Source organism: Dendropsophus ebraccatus, chromosome 4 (genome assembly GCF_027789765.1).
Source record: "Dendropsophus ebraccatus isolate aDenEbr1 chromosome 4, aDenEbr1.pat, whole genome shotgun sequence".
Taxonomy (NCBI): Eukaryota; Metazoa; Chordata; class Amphibia; order Anura; family Hylidae; genus Dendropsophus; species Dendropsophus ebraccatus.
The window spans coordinates 6,064,061-6,090,286 of record NC_091457.1 but is presented as its reverse complement, the minus strand read 5'-3'; the positions used below and the strand labels follow the sequence as shown (position 1 = coordinate 6,090,286).

General features: G+C 51.2%; 1 protein-coding gene across 4 annotated transcripts in view; it reads left to right on the top strand.

The window, feature by feature from the left end:
• Nucleotides 1–26,226, top strand: part of SBF2 (SET binding factor 2) — a 155,439-nt gene that overhangs the window by 77,461 nt on the left and 51,752 nt on the right. For all 4 annotated transcript variants that reach the window (XM_069965033.1, XM_069965032.1, XM_069965031.1 and 1 more), the window contains exons 8-17: nucleotides 74–182; nucleotides 4,186–4,299; nucleotides 4,566–4,643; nucleotides 4,728–4,841; nucleotides 6,373–6,501; nucleotides 7,285–7,386; nucleotides 8,718–8,919; nucleotides 9,983–10,092; nucleotides 12,003–12,152; nucleotides 21,881–21,949. In XM_069965033.1, coding sequence (XP_069821134.1) covers nucleotides 74–182; nucleotides 4,186–4,299; nucleotides 4,566–4,643; nucleotides 4,728–4,841; nucleotides 6,373–6,501; nucleotides 7,285–7,386; nucleotides 8,718–8,919; nucleotides 9,983–10,092; nucleotides 12,003–12,152; nucleotides 21,881–21,949 — 1,177 coding nt within the window. The remainder of the gene's footprint in view (nucleotides 1–73; nucleotides 183–4,185; nucleotides 4,300–4,565; nucleotides 4,644–4,727; nucleotides 4,842–6,372; nucleotides 6,502–7,284; nucleotides 7,387–8,717; nucleotides 8,920–9,982; nucleotides 10,093–12,002; nucleotides 12,153–21,880; nucleotides 21,950–26,226) is intronic.

The following is a 26,226-nucleotide window of genomic DNA, read 5'->3' as shown; positions in this document are numbered from 1 at the left end:
TCTCTCTCTCTCTCTCCCTCACATAGATTGGTCACATGTTGTCTGATCTCTTCCTGACATTTGTATTTTGCAGCTACCCGTATATCCCCATCCTTCCTGCCCAGCTCCTCGAGGTCCTCAGCTCCCCCACTCCATTTATTATCGGGGTCCATTCTATCTTCTGCTCGGAGCTCCATGATTTGGTAAGTGTTTTTGGTGGTCCAGGGCAGCGGTGGGGGGACCTGGGCCCATTATGTTTGTAAAGGACGTCATTCTCTGATAATAAGTGCCCATCTATAATCTTCTTGTGTCTGTAACATCTATGTAATGTCTCCTTATCACTATGGCTTCTGTCCATCAGGGTGGTAATGTGTACACCAGCAGGTATCAGGGTATACAGTAAGGTACATGCCACAATAGACAGGAAATATATAACAGAGACCTGGTGATGAGAGCCTCCTTAGGATTCTATGGCCACGTGTTTACTTGCTCTATTTGTGGATGTATATATCAGGGATATATATCGGGACACCTACCTGCAATGTAACTCTATGGTAAGACAGGTTTGTTAAATTGTATATTGTCTGTTTTAAATTTTATAAATAAATAAATAAAACAAAACGTATTACTTTGGCTTATTCATTGTAATCCATGTCTCAGTACTCTGAGTGTCCAGGGGTGTCTTCTGAGAAACCCATAAATACTATTGGCTCCTTATAACCCCAGATCCTGGTGATATTTGTTCTAATATGTGAGACCCATTACCCCCCCTGCAGTGTCCTTGTGTTCGGAGCTTGGCTCAGGAGCGTCTACCCTATCCTCCTGTCTACTAGGATGATTTCACCCATGGGCACTTGGAGTATTTAGTGAATACAATTTGTAATTAGCATAAAAAAACAACAAAACCTAATAAGAGCTTGGTACTAGTAATCCAGTCAGGACGACTGTCAAGGACTAAGTAAGATACATGCAATGCATTACGTCAGCGGCAGCTTGTTGACATTTTCAGCCTGTTGATGGTTTCCACATTGTTCTCGTCCAATGTCCTGATGGTAATGGGATGTGACAGGTCACTTATACCTGACCATGTTAGATCTGATGTATGTAGTAGCAGTGACATGACACGTCCCGCTCCCCGTGCTGTACGCCACCATATTGCTTCCATGTGTGTTCCACAAGTATGGAAACTGGTTTGATCCAGAGCGTAGCCGGGAGTCTGGGCCGTCATCTGGCAGCGGGCTTCTTGTCGGACAGGTGCTGAGTGCTGGATTTATCGCCCTTTGTCAGGTCCCTATTGTATACGGTGTCTTGTTCTTAACTCTCGGCACGTTTGACGTGTCCGACCATCCGTCTTGTCGTTCCCGGAGAATCGCCCCTCGAGTGACTGGAATAATATAGAGGGGGTGTGCGGTCCTGAGAGGACAAATCCCTGAAATAACTGGAGTGTTTGTTACACATGTTTGGGGCTGATTTATGAGTGATGGTTCCATGTTATGTGTACTGGCCATAGTGATAGGAGTAGTAGCAGTGGGGCATACAATACCTGATTCATTCCATATGGCGCACACGCATCAAGAACTGGTTTTATCCAGCCGTGTCACCCGGAGTGGAATCCGATCATCTGACCCAGGAGAGCGGCTTCTGAGACAGGTGCCAAAGTCTAGGAATTTATAGCCCATAGCTATTGTCTCCGAGGAGCGGACCTCACCAAGAGGGGGCGCAGTCACCTATAGAATAACCACTATAGAGCTGTATCATACCAGTGGGGGGATGGTCTGACAGTAAAAGATGTTTTCATCTTTTTGCTCAACTTTCTCCCTGTGTTAATACTGCCACTTGTGGTAAAAGGTGGTACTGCAAGCATCCAGGATTGCATGAACGCAATGTATAAGGATATCCTGCAAGCTTCATGAGTCCGGTGCAGGCACGCTGAAAATCCACGCTGGTTATGGGAGTGGAACTTTCACTGTGGTTTTTGTCTATGTAAACAAGAGCTAACAGAGAAGGATGGTGAGAGTAGTGGATAGAGGGAAATATAAATAGATTTTTCATCAAATATGGGACATGACGGGTAATGACCGCTCAGTGTATGAGGGTCTGTGTTTGGGGAGGGGGTGGATGTCCCTTGGGGGGCCAGTCTGTACCTGTCCTACGGAGGGGAGCGAGGTAGAGAGGCCCAATACTTTTTCCCTTCTTTCTTTCTTGTCCTTTTTCTTTCCCTTCTCTTCCCATTATTTTCTTTCGTTCCCTTCTTCGTCCTTCCTTCCTTTATCCATTCTTCCTTGTCCTGCGATCTTTTCTTTCCCTTTTCTGTAGTCCTTCCTTTTATCCTCATTCTTCATTTCCTTCCCACCCTCCATTTTCTTCTTTTACTTTACTTACCTTTCCTTCCTGCCTATATTCTTTCTTTTTTCTTCTATACTTTCGCTTTCCTTTCTTCCTCCCTTTCCTTCCCTTTTGACTACGCTTTTGAGTCCTGCACAAAAGCCGCGTACATCCCGCAAATGAGCAGAACACATAATGACCTACCCTTACCCCTTCCTTTCCTTTCTTATTTTCTCCCTTCCTTTCTTTCCTCCTTTCCTCCCCCTCCTTTCCTCTTTTTCTTCCTTCCCTTGCTTATTTCCTTCCTTCCTCTCTCTCCTTTCCTCTCTCTTCCCTCCCTCCCTTCCTCCCTTCCTTCCTCCCTTCCTTCCTCCCTTCCTCCCTCCCTTCCTTCCTTCCTTCTTTCCTCTCTTCCATCCTCCATCCCTTCCTTTCTCTCTCTCCCTCTCCTTTCTCTTTCTCTCCTTTCTCTTTTCCCTCCTTCCCTTCCTCTCTCTCCTTTCTCTTTTTCTTCCTTTCTCCCCCCCTCCCTTTCTCTTTTCCTTTATTCCTCCCTTTCTCTTTTCCTTCCTCCCTTCTTTCCTCCTTTCCTCTCTTCCATCCTCCCTCCCTTTCTCTCCCTCTCCTTTCTCTTTTCCCTCCTTCCCTTCCTCTCTCTCCTTTCTCTTTTCCCTCCTTCCCTTCCTCTCTCTCCTTTCTCTTTTCCCTCCTTCCCTTCCTCTCTCTCCTTTCTCTTTCTTTTCCTCCCTCCCTCCCTCCCTTCCTCCCTCCCTTCCTCCCTCCCTTCCTCCCTCCCTCCCTTTCTCCCTCCCTCCCTCCCTCCCTTTCTCCCTCCCTCCCTCCCTTTCTCCCTCCCTCCCTCCCTCCCTCCCTTTCTCCCTCCCTCCCTCCCTCCCTTTCTCCCTCCCTCCCTTTCTCCCTCCCTCCCTCCCTTTCTCCCTCCCTCCCTCCCTTTCTCCCTCCCTTTCTCCCTCCCTCCCTTTCTCCCTCCCTCCCTTTCTCCCTCCCTCCCTTTCTCCCTCCCTCCCTTTCTCCCTCCCTCCCTTTCTCCCTCCCTTTCTCTCTCCCTCCCTCCCTCCCTTTCTCCCTCCCTCCCTCCCTCTCCCTCCCTCCCTCTCTCTCCCTCTCTCCCTCCCTCTCTCTCCCTCTCTCCCTCCCTCTCTCTCCCTCTCTCCCTCCCTCCCTCTCTCTCTCCCTCCCTCTCTCTCTCTCTCTCTCTCTCTCCCCCTCCCTCCCTACCTCCCTCCCTTCCTTTCCTTTCCTTTCTTCCTCCCTTCCTCCGTCCCTCCCTCCCTTCCTTCCTTTCCTTTCTTCCTCCCTTCCTCCCTCCTTTACTTTCCTTTCTTCCTCCCTCCTTTCCTTTCCTTTCCTTCCTTCCTTCCTTCCTTCCTTCCTTCCTTCCTTCCTTCCTTCCTTCCTTCCCTCCTTCCTTCCCTCCTTCCTTCCTCTCCTTCCTTCTTTCCTTTCCTTTCCTTTCTTCCTCCCTCCCTCCCTCCCTCCCTTCCTTTCCTTCCTTTCTTCCTCTCCTTCCTTCTTTCCTTCCTTTCCTCCCTCCCTTCCTCCCTCCCTCCCTCCCAGAACTCCACAGTGATTAGATATGATGGATTGATGGATGTGGAGCCATGTTTCTTGGGGTATGTTCACATCTCGTTTTTAGCCGCACTTCGGGCTACACGGCAGAAATCTGTGAAAAAAGGATGCTGCCGTGCAGTCACATAATGACTCTGTCCTGCTCATTAAAATCCATGTGGCCGTCATGTGGCCGTCGGCTGCACGTCAGCATCTTTTTTTCACTGATTTCTGCCATGTAGCCCGACGTGCGACTAAAAACGAGATATGAACATACCCTTATTATCACCCTTCTATCTTGTGTTGTTCCAGCTCGATGTGATCATAGCGGATCTGGACGGAGGGACCATAAAGATCCCAGAATGTATCCACCTGTCCCAGCTGCCCGAGCCCCTGCTGCACCAGACGCAGACCGCCCTGTCCCTGGTGAGTCCATCTCCCCTCCGCTACACTGACACATTGTACCAAACTGCCAGCTGGGGCCCTGTGCCGCTGAGCTCAGCATACAGGGGATCGTCTACATTGTAGCAAATCCGCAGCTGTGAGCAGGTCTTTACAACTTTCCATTCACTGACTGCAAACAGAGACGCTGACATAGCAGAACTTCTGGTCATACAAGGGATCGGCCGCTTGGTCTTTTATCTTATCATTCTCCTGAATCCTCCATTTTTGTCACTTTTCACCTTTCTCAGGTTCTTCATCCGGATCTCGAAGTTGCAGATTACGCCTTCCCGCCGCTGCGCACCTCTTTGTCCCCTGTAAAGATCCTGGTGAGCGCTGGGGTTATGGTGTAGAGCGCGGTGAGATGTGGGAGCGCTCGGCGTAAATTACCGCATTGTCTCCTCTTCCCTCAGGATAAAGAAGTACGGGCCGTCTTCCTCCGATTGTTTGCCCAGATATTTCAGGGATACCGATCCTGCCTTCAGCTCATCAGGATACATGCAGAACCCGTCATACACTTCCACAAGGTAATGTGCTTTATATCATCACCTCCCAGAGCTGCATTCAGGATTCTGTTTTTTTTTTTTTTTTCTCTCCATCTGAGCTTTCAACACGTACCACTGACCCTGGTAATTGGTCTTTGGACACTGTTGGGTCAGCTCTCTGGATGCTGTCCGGTCTTTTTGGGGACGGTCGGATCTCTTTGGGGTCAGCCGGCTCTCTGGGCGTCGTGGGGGATGGGCCAGCTCTCTGGGCGCCGTGGGGGTCAGCCGGCTCTCTGGGCGTCGGCGGGTTTGGCCGGCTCTCTGGGCGCCTTGGTGGTCGGCCGGCTCTCTGGGCGCCTTGGTGGTCGGCCGGCTCTCTGGGCGCCTTGGTGGTCGGCCGGCTCTCTGGGCGCCTTGGGGTTGGGCCTGCTCTCTGGGCACCGTGGGGGATGGGCCCGCTCTCTGGGCGCTGTGGGGGATGGGCCCGCTCTCTGGGCGCTGTGGGGGTCGGCTGACTCTCTGGGGCCGTGGGGCTCGACTGGCTCTCTGGGTGCCATTGGGTTGGCTGGCTCTCTGGGTGCCGTGGGGTTCGGCCCGCTCTGTTGGCGCCGTCGTGGTCTGCCGGCTCTCTGGGCTCTGTGGGGGTCGGCCGGCTGGCTCTCTGGGCGCCGTGGGGGTCGGCTGGCTCTCTGGGTGCCGTAGTTGTCGGCCGGCTCTCTGGGTGCCATTGGGTCGGCTGGCTCTCTGGGCGCCATGGGGGTCGGCTGGCTCTCTGGGCGCCGTGGGGGTCGGCTGGCTCTCTGGGTGCCGTAGTTGTCGGCCGGCTCTCTGGGTGCCATTGGGTCGGCTGGCTCTCTGGGCGCTGTGGGGGTCGGCCGGCTGGCTCTCTGGGCGCCATGGGGGTCGGCTGGCTCTCTGGGCGCCGTGGGGGTCGGCTGGCTCTCTGGGTGCCGTAGTTGTCGGCCGGCTCTCTGGGTGCCATTGGGTCGGCTGGCTCTCTGGGCGCCGTGGGGGTCGGCTGGCTCTCTGGGCGCCGTGGGGGTCGGCTGGCTCTCTGGGCGCCGTGGGGTTCGGACCGCTCTGTTGGCACCGTCGTGGTCTGCCAGCTCTCTGGGCTCTGTGGGGGTCGGCCGGCTCTCTAGGCTAGGTTACTGTATATGGTCAGTCGGACCTCCAGCACTCTGCTTACATTCCGCCTACTTATTTGCAGCAGGTTTTTTTTTTTTTTGTTTTTCTTCTGATCTTCAACAACAACAAAGTGAAATAAAAGAGGGGAAAAAAACAGCTAAAAAAATCCTGAGATCTGAAATAAGATCTGTCCTGAATGTCCAGAGGACCAGAATGCATTCTGTCCATAACCTGCAAAATCACAGTCACTTTACAGCGCCCCCTAGTGTAATATGGAGGGACGGAACAGTCATGGAGCACGGACAGTATAAAAAATGGCTAATGCAGGACAATAGCAGCTAAGGGACTTGTCTGGTCAGGACCCCCTCCCCGTTGACCCCCATTGCCCCCGCTGACCCCCATTGCCCCCGCCCCGCTGACCCCCGCTCTCCTCCTCTCTCTGCAGGCCGCCTTTCTGGGACAGCGCGGATTAATAGAGACCGATTTCCTTACTAAAGTCCTGAACGGGATGGCGTTTGCCGGATTTGTGTCGGAGCGGGGACCGCCGTACCGGGCCTGCGATCTGTTTGATGAGGTAAGAACATATGTCCACGTCTTGTGTCCTGTGTTTAAAGGGGAACCCTGACTAATACTGCAGCACCCTGCTCACATACATGGGCTCGGAGCAGAGGGTTTGTTACAGTGTATCAGACTCTGACGTCTCTTGTGATATTGGATACAATGTATCAGTCCAGAGCCCGATCCTGACTGACTAGAATGTTGGAGCAGGAAGGAAGCACTTACCCCCCATAAGGCGCCCTTGTTTTTCTGGGCCGCTAAGGAGGGGGCGCCGCCGGGCCTTAGATGTTGTTCTTGGGCCGCTCCGTACAATTCCTTCATAGAACTGATTCCCATTAGCCTCTTTTATGTTTAATTGATGCTAATTGGTTTCAGGCGGATCGGGGAGGGGGGGTATCCGATCTGCGGCCTTGACGCCGCCTTTATAGACTGTAATAATGATGGGGGGAGTAAATAAGCAAATCTTCCCGATTTACAGGGCTAAATAAAGGCTGTAAGAAGTTACGGGCAGCTAAGGCGGTCTCTTAAAGAGACAGCTCCTCTAAATAAAGTGGCGGCATATCTGCGGAGCTCTGCGTCTGAGCGCCATTTTATGGGTTAAATCTAAGTGTAATGCCAGTCAGGTTTTCTTCTGAAATCACTTTCAGAGCTGCATTCATAATTCTGCTCATGTTGGAGGTCTCCCCACCCCCTGCTGGTTCAGTGCCCGCTGCATTGTGGGAGTTGTAGTGCGTTATTTGTAGTGGATCCCCATGTGTTGGTGTTACATTAAGCTCCCGATCCTGCCCTCTCCTCACAGCTCGTATCCTTCGAAGTGGAAAGAATCAAAGAAGATGAAAACTACGACGCTCAGGAGACGCTGAAACGGGTGAAGGAGCTGGCGGAACACCTCTTCAAAAACGTAAGGAACCCCTCCTACTCCTCCTCTATTCCATCTGGTTCTGTCGGGTGGAAAGCCCCCATGTGACTTGTCCCAGCTAATCAGCAGAGCTGTGCAGAGTCATGTGACAGTGTCCTGCTCAGGTGCATTGGGCGATGTTCTCACCTCAGTGTGATGTCGCTGCAGTCATCCTGCTTATTATCTGCCTCTTTATTTGGTTACATTTTCGCTGTCTGTCCGGAATGTGCCGGGATGTGTTGTCCGAGCGCATGTTAATCCCTGTACAATCCTGTTACATCCGCACGGCCAGAGCCCTGACAGGCTGTTTGTTTTACTACTTCCAAATGTTCCGATTGAGGCGAGACCCCCCCCCCCCCCCCATCAGACTGTACGCTCAGTAATGTGTGTGTGTGTGTGTATATGTATATATATATATATATATATATATATATATATATATATATATATATATATATATAAGCATTATATGTGACTGATATCAGCCGCTCCTCTTATAATGCTCCAGTACTGATACAACCTCCAGACATTACATCATATGTGACTGATATCAGCCGCTCCTCTTATAACGCTCCAGTACTGATATAACCTCCTATTACATCATATGTGACTGATATCAGCGGCTCCTCTTATAACGCTCCAGTACTGATATAATCTCCAGACATTACATCATATGTGACTGATATCAGCCGCTCCTCTTATAATGCTCCAGCACTGATATAACCTCCTATTGCATCATGTGTGACTGATATCAGCCGCTCCTCTTATAACGCTCCGGTACTGATATAACTTACTATTACATCATATGTGACTGATATCAGCCGCTCCTCTTATAACGCTCCAGCACTGATATATCCTTCTATTACATTATATGTGACTGATATCAGCTGCTCCTCTTATAACGCTCCAGTACTGATATATCCTCCTATTACATCATATGTGACTGCTATAAGCAGCTCCCCTTATAACGCTCCAGTACTGATATATCCTCCTATTACATCATATGTGACTGCTATAAGCAGCTCCTCTTATAACGCTCCAGTACTGATATAACCTCCTATTACATCATATGTGACTGATATCAGCCGCTCCATTTATAACGCTCCAGTACTGATATAACCTCCTATTACACCATATGTGACTGATATCAGCCGCTCCTCTTATAACGCTCCAGTACTGATATAACCTCCTATTACATCATATGTGGGGGGGTCTTCATCAGGGGTCGGCACTGTATTAGTTGTGTATAGGTGACTGACCTTATAGATTTTCTTCTGTAAGTCCCATAAGGAGACGTCACCCGCTCAGCTTTTTTTTTTTCCTCTTCCCTATAGGAGAACCCCAACCCGCACATGGCGTTCCAGAAAGTCCCCAAACCTACAGAGGGCTCCCACCTCCGTGTCCACATTCTGCCCTTCCCCAAGATCAATGACCTCAAAGTCCAGGAGCTGATCCAAGATGGCGTCCACAAGAACCAGAACTCGCTGGGGGCATGGCTGGAGAAGAAGTGCATCGTCCCTGCCGGATCCCCTGTCGGTGAGACCCTCCTCTCTGATCCTATACACCTCTGGGGGGTTGTTACAGTGTGTCAGTCTGGTAGTCTGTGCACCCATTATCTAGGCTAATGGTCAAAGGTAACACGACTTGTATGCAGACATAGGAACCAGGATGATCCAGCAGCCAGTCGGTACAAAGAGATTTATTGAGTGAAATCCATAAAAAAATCTCGTCTCACAAAGTTTTACTTTACTCGTTTCAGAGGAGAGTGTTGGGCGGCGGGGAGAGGAGGGCGTAGGGCCATGGGGAGAGGAGGGCGTGGGGCCATGGGGAGAGGAGGGCGTGGGGCGGCGGGGAGAGGAGGGCGTAGGGCCATGGGGAGAGGAGGGCGTAGGGCGGCGGGGAGAGGAGGGCGTGGGGCCATGGGGAGAGGAGGGCGTAGGGCGGCGGGGAGAGGAGTGTGCGGTGGCGGGGACAAGAGGTTTGGGTGGCGGGAGAGGAGGGCGTAGGGTGGTGGGGACAGGAGCGTTGGGCAGCGGGGAGAGGAGTGTGCGGTGGCGGGGACAGGAGGTTTGGGTGGCGGGAGAGGAGGGCGTAGGGTGGTGGGGACAGGAGCGTTGGGCGGCGGGGAGAGGAGTGTGCAGTGGCGGGGACGGGAACGTTGGGCGGCGGGGAGAGGAGTGTGCGGCGGCGGGGACAGGAACGTTGGGCGGCGGGGAGAGGAGTGTGCGGTGGCGGGGACAGGAACGTTGGGCGGCGGGGAGAGGAGTGTGCGGTGGCGGGGACAGAAACGTTGGGCGGCGGGGAGAGGAGTGTGCGGTGTCGGGGACAGGAACGTTGGGCGGCGGGGAGAGGAGTGTGCAGTGGCGGTGACAGGAGTGTGCGGTGGCGGGGACAGGAGCGTTGGGCGGCGGGGAGAGGATCATGTGGCGGCGCATTCTACAGTGTTAACACTCGAACCCCGACCAATAAAAACTTGTGAGGCGTCTCTGTGACAGATGTTGCTGCCCGGTCCTCTGTAATAATGACTGTACACTGCCAGCCTGACCCGCAGAGCTCACACTTCATGTTTCTTCCCTCACTCTCCTCCGCTGTCTTTTAGTTTCCATAGTGGACAAGGGCAGCACAGTGTTTAACAGCGCCCGGAGGCTGGAGGTCGTCCGAAACTGCATCTTATATATATTCGAGAACAAGATACTGGAAACCGAGAAGGTATTTACTGTGTGCTCCCTGTGCCGCTCTCCCTCTGTCTCTCTATTCCCCTCTCTTCCTCTCTCCTTCTGTCACTCTCTTGCTCTCTCTGTCCTGTGAGTTGCTCTCTTCCTCTGTGTCCCGGGGTCTCGTTCTCTCTCTCTCTCTGTGTCCTGTGAGTTGCTCTCTCTCTCTCTTTCTCTCTCTGTCTCCCCGGGTCTCGCTCTCTTTGTGTCCCTGGGTCTCACTCTCTCTGTCCTGTGAGTTGCTCTCTCTTTGTGTCCCCAGGTCTCTCTCTCTCTTTCTGTCTCCGGGTCTCTCTCTCTCTTTCTGTCTCCGGGTCTCTCTCTCTCTTTGTGTCCCCGGGTCTCTCTCTCTCTTTGTGTCTCCAGGTCTCTCTCTCTTTGTGTCCCCGGGTCTCTCTCTCTCTTTGTGTCTCCAGGTCTCTCTCTCTCTTTGTGTCCCCGGGTCTCTCTCTCTCTTTGTGTCTCCAGGTCTCTCTCTCTCTTTGTGTCTCCAGGTCTCTCTCTCTTTGTGTCCCCGGGTCTCTCTCTCTTTGCGTCCTCGGTTTGCTTTCTTCCCGTGTATCACCGGTCGCACCTTCGGCAATATTCCGGGAATGTCTCATTTCTCGTCTGTCACTTCCAGCAATAGACCTCAATCACTGGCCTCTCACAGCTTCTTCTTAGGAAACTATGTGGCCGTGTGTAGTCTGTGTCTGAGGACGGCCGCCGCTGACTGATCACTACAGCTCCCAGCATTCCTTGCCTTTTCTAGAGTCACAGCGCTAAGGTTGTCCTTTACACTGAGTGACGTTCATTGTGTTGCCTCCAGTCACATCCAAAGCTGCTGCGAAGGTGATGATAGTGTGGTACACAATGAGATCAATGTAAGACAGCCAAAGTCACTCACCCATCAACAGTGAGATGGTGCTAGGTACAGGGGACCTTTTAAAGGGGTATTCCACTCACACATAACTTCTGATATGTTGCTGCCCATGGTGAGACTAACAATTCCTTCCATACTTGTTATTATCTATTTAGTCTCCTTCCCCCAGTTCTGCTGCTTTCTGCTGAAGACACATAAACCTGTGTGTGAGCTTTTCTCTTTGTCTCCCCCTCCCCCCTCCCTTCTGAGTCGGCTAATATAAACAAGTCCCTGACAGGCTGTATCTGCAACATTGTAGCAGCTTTGTAATGCTGGTAGGGTTATTCTGAGGTCAAGTTGCTGATGAACTCACAGTGATTAACCCTCCCAGCATTACAAAGTAGCCACAATGTTGCAGATACAGCCTGCCAGGGACTTGATTACATCAGCCATCTCAGAAGGGAGGGGGGGGGAGGGGGAGACAGAGAGGAAACATTTCACACATTTCTTTTTCTCCTACTCCCCCTCCTATCCCCTCCCTTTGGCTAAGACGGCTGTATCTGCAACATTGTAGCCTCTTTGTAATGCTGGGAGAATTATTGACAGCGAGTTCATTAGCAACTTGACCTCAGATTAACCCCTCAAGCATAACAAAGAAGCTACAATGTTGCAGATAAAGCCTGCCAGGGACTTGTTTACATCAGCCGTCTCAGAATGGAGGGGAGACAGAGAGAGAGGCTCACACACAGATTTTTGTGTCTTCAGCAGAAAGCAGCAGCTGAGAACTGGGGGAAGGAGACAGAAAAGATAATAACAAGTATGGAAGGAATTGTTAGTCTCACCATCGACAGTAACAAACCCAGAATACCCCTTTAAGTATGACTAGCCTAAGACCCCTGAAGCCCCGTCCTCCAGTGTGAGCCTTTATTCTCTGTTATCAGCCACTCTCTTGGAGGTTGTATACTGGCGGGCTCGCTGAGCGTTTCCTCTCTTCTCCGTCCAGGACATATTTCCTTCCCTAATGAAGTGTCATTCACAAGTAACAACCGCTTGTGTCTCCACAGACGCTGCCAGCCGCCCTGCGCGCCCTGAAGGGGAAAGCTGCCAGACAGTGTCTGACCGAGGAGCTGAGCCACCACGTGAAGGAGAACAGGACCATCCTCAACCACCAGCAGTTCGATTACATTGTGCGGATGATGAACTGCACCCTGCAGGTAATGGCGCTGCCAAGCAAGGCTCTAGTCACCTCCAGAGCTGCATTCATGGTTCTGCAGGTTAAAGTTTGCAGGGTTCTGCTTGGTTCATATTCAAGAGGGGTAAAAAACCTTGGCTGTCGGCTGTCCAGGCATGATGGAAATTGTAGTTTTGCAGCAGCTGCAGTGCGCTTTATGACTTACACAGGCAGAGCAGCACAGCATGTAACTGTATGTAATAGGGCTGGGCGATATGGGCAAAAAATAAAATCTCCATTTAAAATTTTTTTGGGGGGCAAATCTCTATTTTTATTTTTTTTCCTTTTTTGCTAAATAAACAGAACATTTTGGTCCCTGCAGCGTCTGATACTATTTTAATGACGTTTGAGACAACTGTATTGCTTCCCAATGTAACAGTGCTCCCCCTGTGCCCCATGCAGTAGACAAGCCCATTGTATGCCCCATATAAGTAGTTTTCCCAAATATGTGCCCTATGTACTCTGTGCCCCCATATAGTATAGGAGATCTTCTTTACGTATAGTGGATAAGGGGTGTAGTGGTACAGGTATAGATGAGGGGTGTAGTGGTACAGGTATAGATGAGGGGTGTAGTGGTACAGGTAAAGATGAGGGGTGTAGTGATACAGGTATAGATGAGGGGTGTAGTGGTACAGGTATAGATAAGGGGTGTAGTAGTACAGGAACAGATGAGGGGTGTAGTAGTACAGGTATAGATGAGGGGTGTAGTGGTACAGGTAAAGATGAGGGGTGTAGTGGTACAGGTATAGATGAGGGGTGTAGTGGTACAGGTAAAGATGAGGGTTGTAGTGGTACAGGTAAAGATGAGGGTTGTAGTGGTACAGGAACAGATGAGGGTTGTAGTAGTAGTAGTACAGGTATAGATGAGGGGTGCAGTAGTACAGGTAAAGATGAGGGTTGTAGTGGTACAGGTATAGATGAGGGTTGTAGTAGTAGTACAGGAACAGATGAGGGGTGTAGTAGTAGTAGTACAGGAACAGATGAGGGGTGTAGTAGTACAGGAGCAGATGAGGGGTGTAGTAGTAGTAGTACAGGAACAGATGAGGGGTGTAGTAGTACAGGAGCAGATGAGGGGTGTAGTAGTAGTAGTACAGGAACAGATGAGGGGTGTAGTAGTACAGGAACAGATGAGGGGTGTAGTAGTACAGGAACAGATGAGGGGTGTAGTAGTAGTACAGGAACAGATGAGGGGTGTAGTAGTACAGGAACAGATGAGGGGTGTAGTAGTAGTACAGGAACAGATGAGAGGTGTAGTAGAACAGGAACAGATGAGGGGTGTAGTAGTACAGGAACAGATGAGGGGTGTAGTAGTACAGGAGCAGATGAGGGGTGTAGTAGTAGTAGTACAGGAACAGATGAGGGGTGTAGTAGTACAGGAGCAGATGAGGGGTGTAGTAGTAGTAGTACAGGAACAGATGAGGGGTGTAGTAGTAGTAGTACAGGAACAGATGAGGGGTGTAGTAGTACAGGAATAGATAAGGGGTGTAGTAGTACAGGAATAGATGAGGGGTGTAGTAGTACAGGAACAGATGAGGGTTGTAGTAGTAGTACAGGAATAGATAAGGGGTGTAGTAGTACAGGAATAGATGAGGGTTGTAGTAGTAGTACAGGAGCAGATGAGGGGTGTAGTAGTAGTAGTACAAGAATAGATGAGGGGTGTAGTAGTACAGGAACAGATGAGGGGTGTAGTAGTAGTACAAGAATAGATGAGGGGTGTAGTAGTACAGGAACAGATGAGGGGTGTAGTAGTAGTAGTACAAGAATAGATGAGGGGTGTAGTAGTACAGGAACAGATGAGGGGTGTAGTAGTAGTACAGGAACAGATGAGGGGTGTAGTAGTAGTACAGGAACAGATGAGGGGTGTAGTAGTAGTAGTACAGGAATAGATGAGAGGTGTAGTAGTAGTACAGGAACAGATGGGGGGTGTAGTAGTAGTACAGGAACAGATGAGGGGTGTAGTAGTAGTACAGGAACAGATGAGGGGTGTAGTAGTAGTACAGGAACAGATGAGGGGTGTAGTAGTAGTACAGGAATAGATGAGAGGTGTAGTAGTAGTACAGGAACAGATGGGGGGTGTAGTAGTACAGGAACAGGTGAGGGGTTTATTATTACATGTAAAGATGAGAGTTAGGGACATAGCTAGGAGCATGGAGCACGGGGAGGGGGGAGAATGGGGCACACTGGGGTGAGGGGTGGAGGGAGCATGTAGCTACAGTAATTGCAGCTACATTATCGCCGGGTCCTTCAGTCCCTGCAGCCTCTTCTGGGGGCCTCCACGTGCGGCCGGGAGGGAGCGCGTGTATTCGTCACGGTATGGGGGCGGGTAAGCGGCGAGGACAGAGGACGCTACTGGACACTCTCCCTCCTCACGCTCTGTTTCATTAGCTGGAGGCCGCGACCAACGCGCCTCCCTCCCAGCCGTCCGTTCGTTTGAAATTGATTTTAAAAGAAAATCAAATCGATTCTCAAATTCTTGGGGAAATAATCGAATAAATTAGATTAATCGCCCAGCCCTAGTATGTTACACCGCACATGTATGGTTCCATCAGGGGAAAGCCGGGTGACAACCCCATAGGCCCTTGTTTTGTGGCTGGCGTCGGACCCTATGATCGGGGTGATCGGCAGCTGCCGCCCCCCCTGTCCCGGGATGATATAAACAGCGGGATTGTGAATGTCCTAAGTGCAGATCTTCTCTCAATTACCGCTGGATTTACGACTATTTACTGGTCCCCGTCCAGAACCGTATGTTCATTCCGAACATTTTTACTCCGCGCTGGGAACGTTCCTTGTGATGGTAACCATCTGTGATGAGTGTTTACTGGGAGACATGGCCCGGGATACGCGGCGTTCCCATCCCTCCGATCAGAGCCCCCCCCTAATAAAGCCAAACACAGATCAACATGACTCGGTGTCACCCTATATCTCTGCCGATCCCGATCTCATCTCTTACACTCCAGTCACATCCAGAGCTGCAGTTATAGTTCTGCTCGCCGCTGCTTGGAGTGTATTGCAGGGTAGGCTCCTCTGATGCATTGCATCATGGGAGATGTCGCTTTGTGTTACATTGCGGCAGAATGCTTAGGCGTCGCAGAGTGAGAAAGCTACCACTCCCATCATGCACTGATTTAAAGGGGTAGTTTACAAAAAGAAAACATCTTTCACGTCAACTGGTCCCAGCAAGTGATAGAGATTTGTAATTTACAGTACTTCTATTAAAAAAAATCTCCAGACTTCCAGTACTTATTAGCTGCTGTATGTCCTGCAGGAAGTGGTGTATTCTCTCCAGTCTGACACAGTGCTCTCTGCTGCCACCTCTGTCCATGTCAGGAACTTCCAGAGCAGCAGCAAATCCCCATAGAAAACCTCTCCTGCTCTGGACAGTTCCTGACATGGACAGAGGTGGCAGCAGAGAGCACTGTGTCAGACTGGAGAGAATACACCACTTCCTGCAGGACATACAACACCTGATAAGTACTGGAAGACTGGAGAAATTACAAACCTATATAACTTTCTGACATCAGTTGGTTTGATTTTTTATTTTTTTTTAACATCCCCTTTAAATCAGTGCATGCATCTAGTCAATGATCTACTACAGCCCTCCAGCTCTTATACAACTACAGATCCCATCATATATCAGGGACTGGGAATTCTTGCCCCTCTCATCTGTCTGCGCAGCCCTGGCTGTTTAGGCATGATGAGAATTGTAGTTTAGGAACAGTGGAAAGGCTGAAGGTTCCTCCATCCCTGATCCATGCAGTTCATTCACTGCATGCTGGGAGTTGTAGTTTTTTAACAGCTGGGAAGCAACAGGTTGCAGACCATTGATTTAAATTGTGCAGTAATCATTGATCCATGATGAGAGTTGTAGTGTTGCAACAGCTGGAAGGCAGAAGGTTCCCCTGTTCCTGCAACCTGGGGCCCTCCAACTACAATCCCCATCATGCTCTGCCTAGAGTTGTAGTTATGCAGCAGCTGGAGGGTCATAGGTCGGGAAGACTGTATTGGGGAGTCGCGCATTGAGCGATTTCCATTCTCAGCTCTTGAGCGCCTCCATGAGGCTCATTCTGTCCCAGTGGGTTTGCTGAGCTGGCCGTGTAATGTCATGTCATCTGATGCCGCCAAGAAGGTGTCACGGCCAAGTGTCTGCGGCTGGCAGCGGGGGGGGGGGGGGGGGGTGTCCGGGGGTCTGTACGGTCGGTGGTTGGGTTCTTCCGCTCGGTGTGATGGGGTTGTGTCCGGGGGTCTGTACGGTCGGGCGTTGGGTTCTTCCGCTCGGTGTAGTGGGGTTGTGTCCGGCGGTCTGTACGGTTGGGGGTTGGGTTCTCCCGCTCTGTGTGATGGGGTTGTGTCTGGGGGTCTGTACGGTCGGGGGTTGGGTTCTTCCGCTCTGTGTGATGGGGTTGTGTCTGGGGGTCTGTACGGTTGGGGCTTGTGTCCGGCGGTCTGTACGGTCGGGGGTTGTGTCCGGCGGTCTGTACGGTCGGGGGTTGTGTCCGGCGGTCTGTACGGTCGGGGGTTGTGTCCGGCGGTCTGTACGGTCGGGGGTTGTGTCCGGCGGTCTGTACGGTCGGGGGTTGGGTTCTTTCTGCTGTGGCTCAGCAGTACTGATACAGACCCTCTATTGTCCGCCGTCCTTGTGTTCTCGGCGATCTGCTCCCTCATATTCTTCTAGATTTAGCCGTGACTCAGTCTTCTATACTTAGCTCCTCTGATAAGTGATCTGCTGACTCAGCTCCACGCTCCACACTCACTTCATGTGTCCGGGTGAAAAAACACTGAGATTCCTGTAAAAACCGCTGAAAAATCACCCCGAGCCCCTGCTGACTCCGCAACCCCCCCCCCTCCCATCATGCATCACATAGCTGATTCATGTCTATCAGTTACTCACAGAGCATTGTCTACACTGGATACAGCTGAGAGCAGGACTAGCTTTGTACAATGTATCAGGCTGGAGCTCACAGAGCATTGTCTACACTGGATACAGCTGAGAGCAGGACTAGCTATGTACAATGTATCAGGCTGGAGCTCACAGAGCATTGTCTATTAGGAAGTTACAGAACTTTGTTCCTTTGAATTTGTTATGTACATAAATCCAGGCTCCGCCTACCTGACTCCGCGGGGGTCTGCTCCAGCTGTAAAATAGCTATGGTCCATTAGCCGCGGCCGCCACGTGACATACACGGGCTGTGATGAAATCTTGTAAGAATTACTCTTTTCCATGGAATAGTTAGCCATGTTGGGGGTCATCCTCTGCTTGTAATGAGAAGCATCTCGCTGTCTGGAGAGTTTATGGGTCTGGCGGTGCGGCACACCCATATCTCACATCTGGTGGTGCGGCACGCTCATATGTCACATCTGGCGGTGCGGCACGCTCATATCTCACATCTGGCGGTGCGGCACGCTCATATCTCACATCTGGTGGTGCGGCACGCTCATATCTCACATCTGGCGGTGCGGCACGCTCATATCTCACATCTGGCGGTGCGGCACGCTCATATCTCACATCTGGCAGTGCGGCACGCTCATATCTCACATCTGGCGGTGCGGCACGCTCATATCTCACATGTGGCGGTGCGGCACACTCATATCTCACATGTGGCGGTGCGGCTCCCTCATATCTCACATCTGGCGGTGCGGCACGCTCATATCTCACATCTGGCGGTGCGGCACGCTCATATCTCACATCTGGCGGTGCGGCACGCTCATATCTCACATCTGGCGGTGCGGCACGCTCATATCTCACATCTGGCGGTGCGGCACGCTCATATCTCACATCTGGCGGTGCGGCACGCTCATATCTCACATCTGGCGGTGCGGCACGCTCATATCTCACATGTGGCGGTGCGGCACACTCATATCTCACATGTGGCGGTGCGGCTCCCTCATATCTCACATGTGGCGGTGCGGCTCCCTCATATCTCACATCTGGCGGTGCGGCACGCTCATATCTCACATCTGGTGGTGCGGCACGCTCCTATCTCACATCTGGTGGTGCGGCACGCTCATATCTCACATCTGGCGGTGCGGCACGCTCATATCTCACATCTGGTGGTGCGGCACGCTCATATCTCACATCTGGTGGTGCGGCACGCTCATATCTCACATCTGGTGGTGCGGCACGCTCATATCTCACATATCTAATCAGGAGCAGAGCACTAAAGATGGCCGCCATCCCAGACAGTTTCACAGGGCACGTGGCATCTAGCACATCCTGCATTATAGATGTTACATTCAGGGGTCTGGGAAAGCTGTGTGACAGCCGGTATATAGACAGTGTCGCAGAGTTGCGGCTCTAGTATAGCGATGGTTCAGCCCCTGACATGCGATTACTCAGCACATTCCGGGACGGCTCGGGGAGGATGGATGCTGTGCATCTATCCCCTGAGACACCTGCACAGTGATGGGGAGACGCGGTACAAGGGGGAGGCGGCCCAGCACAGCTGCGGATGGTTAGGGTCCGACAAAGTCCCCACTGAGAGACCTAAGTGTCCGGAGGGGGAGACTGGCATCTCAACCATTTCCTCAGAAGATTACTGACACACTTTACTGATCTTTATAAGTGGGGGCCCCATGACAAACACGCATGGCATCCTGACTTAAGAAAAGTCAGATGTGCCGGCAGACAAACAAGAGTCACATTGTGCAGACGGAGCAGAATCTATTGTCACACGAGATGTCAACAGCCTGAGGACAACCTGCTGAGGAGATGGAGAACATCAGCGGGGGGGACCGGATCCCATATATCATAAAGATCACCCTGAGGAGGAGACAATGGACATCACCGGGAGAGACCGGATCGCTTATATATTATAGATCACAATAAGGAGGAGATGGAGAACATCAGCGGGATGGAGCTGATCCCATATATAGGTCAACCTGAGGGGAGACTGAGAACATCACCGGGAGGGACCAGATCCCATATATCCTATAAATCACCCTGAGGAGGAGACGGAGAATATCAGTGGGACGGACCGGATCCCATATATCATATAGATCACCCTGAGGAGGAGACGGAGAACATTACCAGGAGGGATCGGATACCATATATCATATACACTCACCGGCCACTTTATTAGGTACACCTGTCCAACTGCACGTTACCACTTAATTTCTAATCAGCCAATCACATGGCGGCAACTCAGTGCATTTAGGCATGTAGACATGGTCAAGACAATCTCCTGCAGTTCAAACCGAGCATCAGTATGGGGAAGAAAGGTGATTTGAGGCCTTTGAACGTGGCATGGTTGTTGGTGCCAGAAGGGCTGGTCTGAGTATTTCAGAAACTGCTGATCTACTGGGATTTTCACGCACAACCATCTCTAGGGTTTACAGAGAATGGTCCGAAAAAGAAAAACCATCCAGTGAGCGGCAGTTCTGTGGGCGGAAATGCCTTGTTGATGCCAGAGGTCAGAGGAGAATGGGCAGACTGGTTCCAGCTGATAGAAAGGCAACAGTGACTCAAATAGCCAACCGTTACACCCAAGGTAGGCAGAAGAGCATCTCTGAGCGCACAGTACGGCCAACTCTGAGGCAGATGGGCTACAGCAGCAGAAGACCACACCGGGTGCCACTCCGCTCAGCTAAGAACAGGAAACTGAGGCTACAATTTGCACAAGCTCATCGAAATTGGACAGTAGAAGATTGGAAAAACGTTGCCTGGTCTGATGAGTCTCGATTTCTGCTGCGACATTCGGATGGTAGGGTCAGAATTTGGCGCCAACAACATGAAAGCATGGATCCATCCTGCCTTGTATCAACGGTTCAGGCTGGTGGTGGTGGTGGTGTCATGGTGTGGGGAATATTTTCTTGGCACTCTTTGGGCCCCTTGGTACCAATTGAGCATGGTTGCAACGCCACAGCCTACCTGAGTATTGTTGCTGACCATGTCCATCCCTTTATGACCACAATGGACCCAACATCTGATGGCGACTTTCAGCAGGATAATGCGCCATGTCATAAAGCTAGAATCATCTCAGACTGGTTTCTTGAACATGACAATGAGGTCACTGTACTCCAATGGCCTCCACAGTCACCAGATCTCAATCCAATAGAGCATCTTTGGGATGTGGTGGAACGGGAGATTGGCATCATGGATGTGCAGCCGACAAATCTGCGGCAACTGTGTGATGTCATCATGTTAATATGGACCAAAATCTCTGAGGAAGCTTCCAGCACCTTGTTGTATCTATGTCACCAAGAATTGGGGCAGTTCTGAGGCAAAAGGGGGTCCAACCCGTTACTAGCATGGTGTACCTAATAAAGTGGCCGGTGAGTGTAGATCACTCTGGGGAGGAGATGGAGAACATCACCGGGAGGGACCAGATCCCACATATAAAATAGATCACCCTAAGGGAAGACAGAAAACATCACCGGAAGGGACCCGGATCCTATATAGATCCTGAATAGATCACTCTGCTGTGTGTGCAAAATTACTGCTGCAAAAATGTCTCTTCAATGATCACATCATCATCCTCCTCCTTATCACTTGTCATTATCATCAGATCTCACCATCATCCTTATCAGTTATCACCATCATTCTTCTTCTCTGTTATTGCCCTTATCATCCCTCCCCTCAGTTGTCCCTGCCATCCCTCCCCTCCCCTCAGTTGTCCCCGCCATCCCTCCCCTCAGTTGTCCCCGCCATCCCTCCCCTCAGTTGTCCCTGCCATCCCTCCCCTCCCCTCAGTTGTCCCTGCTATCCCTCCCCTCCCCTCAGTTGTCCCCACCATCCTTCCCCTCCCCTCAGTTGTCCCTGCTATCCCTCCCCTCCCCTCAGTTGTCCCCACCATCCTTCCCCTCCCCTCAGTTGTCCCCGCCATCCCTCCCCTCAGTTGTCCCCGCCATCCCTCCCCTCCCCTCAGTTGACCCTGCTATCCCTCCCCTCCCCTCAGTTGACCCTGCTATCCCTCCCCTCCCCTCAGTTGACCCTGCTATCCCTCCCCTCCCCTCAGTTGTCCCCGCCATCCCTCCCCTCAGTTGTCTCCGCCATCCCTCCCCTCAGTTGTCCCCACCATCCCTCCCCCTCAGTTGTCCCCATCACTCAGTAGATATGACATTGTGGTGGGCTGTCTCTGTGGCTGGTTACACAGGTAGTGACTAGTGGCTGCACATAGTGTAAGGGTCTGCTTCATGTTTGTTGCATTTGCCGTGTTGCATTTTTTCTTTCGCAGCATCTAATCTGCAGCAAACATGGAAGTTGTGACTGTATCCTAATCCCGTCACCTGGCAGCGTCAGGACCACAAGTGGTTATCTCAGAGCAGTGCTCCAGGTTCTCCACTGTGGCCCCTGCTCCTCTGCTATGTAGACCCCAGAGAAGGCTGCAACATCTGAGGAGTCTTTAGAAACATCAGAAATCATAGTGGAAAATTCAGAGACAAATTTATGGGGCAGAATAATAGGATAATAGTGATGTATATACGACCCGGTGCGCAGCACCCCCCCACCCCCTGACCCCGTACACTTATAGGTGGTAATGGCTTCCGTATGTGATGATGGAAAATCTCATAAAACTCATGTTTACTGGTTACTGCTGGGCAGACATTGGCGCTGCCATCCATCAGCAGCACTTTACCTGTCATGTCTGCTGCCTATCGTACAAGTGTCATGGCCGCCGCCACATTCCACCCACCTGGAATAAGTTTAGCTTCTATTGTACTCACTAGATATTTCATTGTCTCTCTCATTAACCTTCTTGGGTTATTATATTTCAGGACTGCTCCAGCTTCGAAGAATATAACATCGCAGCACAGCTTCTTCCTCTGGCCACTGCGTTCTGCCGGGTGAGTGCCGCATCCGCTATCTCTCCTGTATGCGGTGAAGGGTTAGTGCCGCCTCTGCAACCTCTCATATATGTACTGTAGGGTGAGTGCCACCTCTGCCATCTCTCCTGTATGTGCTGTAGGGTGAGTGCCACCTTTGCAACCTCTCCTGTATGTGCTGTAGGGTGAGTGCCACCTCTGCCATATTTCCTGTATGTGCTGTAGGGTGAGTGCCTCCTCTGCCATCTGACCTGTATGTACTGTAGGGTGAGCGCCACCTCCACTATCTCTCCTGTATGTGATGTAGGGTGAGTGCCCCCTCCACCATTTCTCCTCTTCTGTATGTACTGTAGGGTGAGCGCCACCTCCACCATCTCTCCTGTATGAACTGTAGCATGAGTGCTGATTTTGCAATCTCTCCTGTGTGTACTGTAGGGAGGGTGCCTCCTCTACCATCTCTTCTCTATGTACTGTAGAGTGAGCGCCACCTCCACCATCTCTCCTGTATGTCTTGTAGGGTGAGTGCCTCCTCTGCCATCTGTCCTGTATATACTGTAGAGTGAGCGCCACCTCCACCATCTCTCCTGTATGTGCTATAGGGTGAGTGACTCCTCTGCGATTTCTCCTGTGTACGGTAGGGTGAGTGCCTCCACCACCATCTCTTTTGTGTGTATTGTAGGATGATTGCTCCTTCCGCCATCCCTCCTGTGTGTACTGTAGGGTGAGTGCCTCCTCCACTATCTCCCCTGTGTGTACTGTAGGGTGAGTGCCTCCTCCGCTATCTCCCCTGTGTGTGCTATAGGGTGAATGCCTCCTCTGTATTCACCCTAATGGGAATTCTGTCTTCAGTAGCAGATAAATGAAGACAGAACATGGGGGGTGGGGGCGGGGCTTAACATGTGTTGCGTAACCTGAGCCTGTTTCCTGCTAAAGATGATCCGCACTCTTCCTGAAAGGTAAATCAAGGCTTCTCATCTCTCACCAGCCATAAAGCTCACAGCTGCTGTCTCTTCCTTTGCTGGATACACTAAGGGGTTAACCCCAGCCGCCCTGTACATTAGCCCCCTGTTCATGGTGAATCGGCGTTTCTCGCTAATATTTAGGTTCTCCCGGTTTATTTGGTTTCTTTCTTCCACCTCGGTGATGGGAAATGTTAATCTTGATGGGGCAGACTCATGGGGAGTCATCACTTGTGCAATGCGGAGGGGGGGGCTGACCAGCTTTATTACAAGTCAGCGGAGGTTTATTGTGTTTGTGGATCGGATGCGGTTATTGTTAGTTGTGATTCACGCACGCGTGACCCCTGACCTTGGGGGGGGGGGGGCAGCAATGCTTCCTGCCGCTCACACTGTAAGAATTCTTCTGAACAATAAGGAAATAGCTCAGGAATGAGTCTCCTGTATTTACATTCCCTGTACAGTACGGGCGGGCTCAGGGGGAGGAGGACGCAACCTCTTAAAGGGGCAGTAATCTATTGTCTTCTGTTGTCAGCCAGTTACACATATGTCTGGAGATATAGTAGCCACTTGGCTCCAAGGGAAAACATGGCAAGTCGGAGGGTAACTAGGCCAGAGTGCGTCCATAGGGTCAGAGCAGATCCATCAGGCCAGCGAGTCCATAGTGTCAGAGCGCATCCATCAGGCCAGCGAGTCCATAGGGTCAGAGCCCATCCATCGGGCCAGCGAGTCCATAGGGTCAGAGCCCATCCATCGGGCCAGCGAGTCCATAGGGTCAGAGCGCATCCATCAGGCCAGCGAGTCCATAGGGTCAGAGCGCATCCATCAGGCCAGCGAGTCCATAGGGTCAGAGCGCATCCATCAGGCCAGCCAATGGATGAGGTGCACTATATAGATACATTGTATGTGATATGTTGGATACAATGGATGAGGTGCACTATATAGATACATTGTATGTGATATGTTGGATACAATGGATGAGGTGCACTATATAGGTACATTGTATGTGATCTGCACACTCACACTCAGTTCTGCACACTCAGTTCTGCACAGGCGCTGGATAACCCCTTCAAGGGCGCTCTATAAATGAATAAATAATAATAATACACTTTGGCATTTGCTGTGATGTCTCCTGGGCCGCCCAGGTCTTTCCATCGCAGGAATATGGACAGGATATGGTGGCCGTACAAGCGTCAGACTGTCTATAAGTATGTGCCCCCCCCCCCCCCCATAGTATCTGTACAGTCTCTGCCCCTGTACTCTGGAGCGTCACTCACAACTCTGCAGCCTCAGAGCAGAAATCTTCAGCGTTACCTCCTTCTTCCCGTCTCCTTACCTCACACCCCACCCAGCTGAGCGTGCACGTGTTCCTTCATTGTCCCCATCTTTATCTCTATATAACTGACACCGTTTCCTGACGATATTTCTTCACGTTTCCTGTGTAAAGTTGTAGACTTGGCGGAAAGTGCGGATTATAGTTGTTGTTTTGCCCGGATCCAGAAATAGCCTCCGGTTGTGGCAGTAAGCGGATGGCCGTGCTCGGAGCTCGGCTCAGCGCTAAACACCTCAGTGAGGAGACGGATCTATTCTGGTGGCGGAATAATAGAATCCAGTGTTCTCTGCCGGATCGGTGATTACAGGCGGCTCTGCACCGCCTCCTCTCCTCTCGTGCCTGATCCCCACAATCTCCTGATCACCACTTGTTACTGGGAAATCCTATTAATCTCTTTATAAATAATTTCCCGTACGGAAATCTTCATCACTTTGTCAAAAAGTTCTCTGACCTCTCCCCATCCTTAAAGGGGAACCCAATGATGTAACTCAGGATCAGTGCAGGATCAGTAATGTATGTACACAGTGACCCCACCAGCAGAATAGTGAGTGCAGCTCTAGGGTATAATACAGGATGTAACTCAGGATCAGTAATGTAATGTATATACACAGTGACCCCACCAGCAGAACAGTGAGTGCAGCTCTGGGGTATAATACAGGATGTAACTCAGGATCAGTAATGTAATATATGTACACAGTGACCCCACCAGCAGAATAGTGAGTGCAGCTCTGGGGTATAATACAGGATGTAACTAAGGATCAGTAATGTATGTACACAGTGACTCCACCAGCAGAATAGTGAGTGCAGCTCTGGGGTATAATACAGGATGTAACTCAGGATCAGTAATGTAATGTATATACACAGTGACCCCACCAGCAGAATAGTGAGTGCAGCTCTGGGGTATAATACAGGATGTAACTCAGGATCAGTAATGTATGTACACAGTGACCCCACCAGCAGAATAGTGAGTGCAGCTCTGAGATATAATACAGGATGTAACTCAGGATCAGTAATGTAATGTATGCACACAGTGACCCCACCAGCAGAATAGTGAGCGCAGCTCTGGAGTATAATACAGGATGTAACTCAGGATCAGTAATGTATGTACACAGTGACCCCACCAGCAGAATAGTGAGTGCAGCTCTGGAGTATAATACAGGATGTAACTCAGGATCAGTAATGTATGTACACAGTGACCCCACCAGCAGGATACTGAGTGCAGCTCCAATTAGTTTTGGGTGTGGTCCTGCTGTGTGAGGCTGTGTGAGTCTGCTGCTCCTGAGCTCCAGGCAAGGAAGATCTGCCCCTGAGCCTGCTCTCTCCTCCCCAGGGAGGGAGCAGGTTTTCAGGCATGAGCGAGCCAAGGAGAGTCCCAACTCCTGCCCCCCGAACCAGGTCCGTGGGGGGCAGAGGAATCCAGCGACCAACAGAGGGAATACCATCAGAGGTCCAAGGGCTGAGGCGTTCTACTAGGAGGTGCAGCGATGCTTCTCCAGTCGCCCCTGAACCAGAGGTGACAAAGGGTAGCCGCAAGGCTACAACTAGCTGTGGAACTGCAAGCACCAGCAGCACTACAGTGGCTGTGGAACCAAACCATGAAAGTGTGAGCAGTGACACTCCTCCTGGAGCAAGGCAGTCTGCCCATGGAGGTGTGGAGGAAGATTGGGGGGTGCCGCGGTCTCAAGAGAAGGGGCAGACCTATGGCCTCCGGATTGCTGCAGGCCTCCATGGGTATGAGGAAGCCAGAAACCAGCTGTACAAGCTCCAGGAGGAGGTATGTGCTGTAAAAGCATTGATGGACACTGCTGCTAAGCAGCAAAAGGCTGAGCTAACAGCGAAAATGAAGCATCTGAAAGCTGATATCAAAAAGCTAATGAGAAAGAGAACTTTTATTCTGGAGAACAGTGGGCCATTTAAAGAGAAACTACAGAATGACGACAGATTTGCTGAAATGGAGAGAGAAAAGCAGAGAGGGCTGAGAGGGCTCCAGCCAGAGAGCCGGGTGGAGG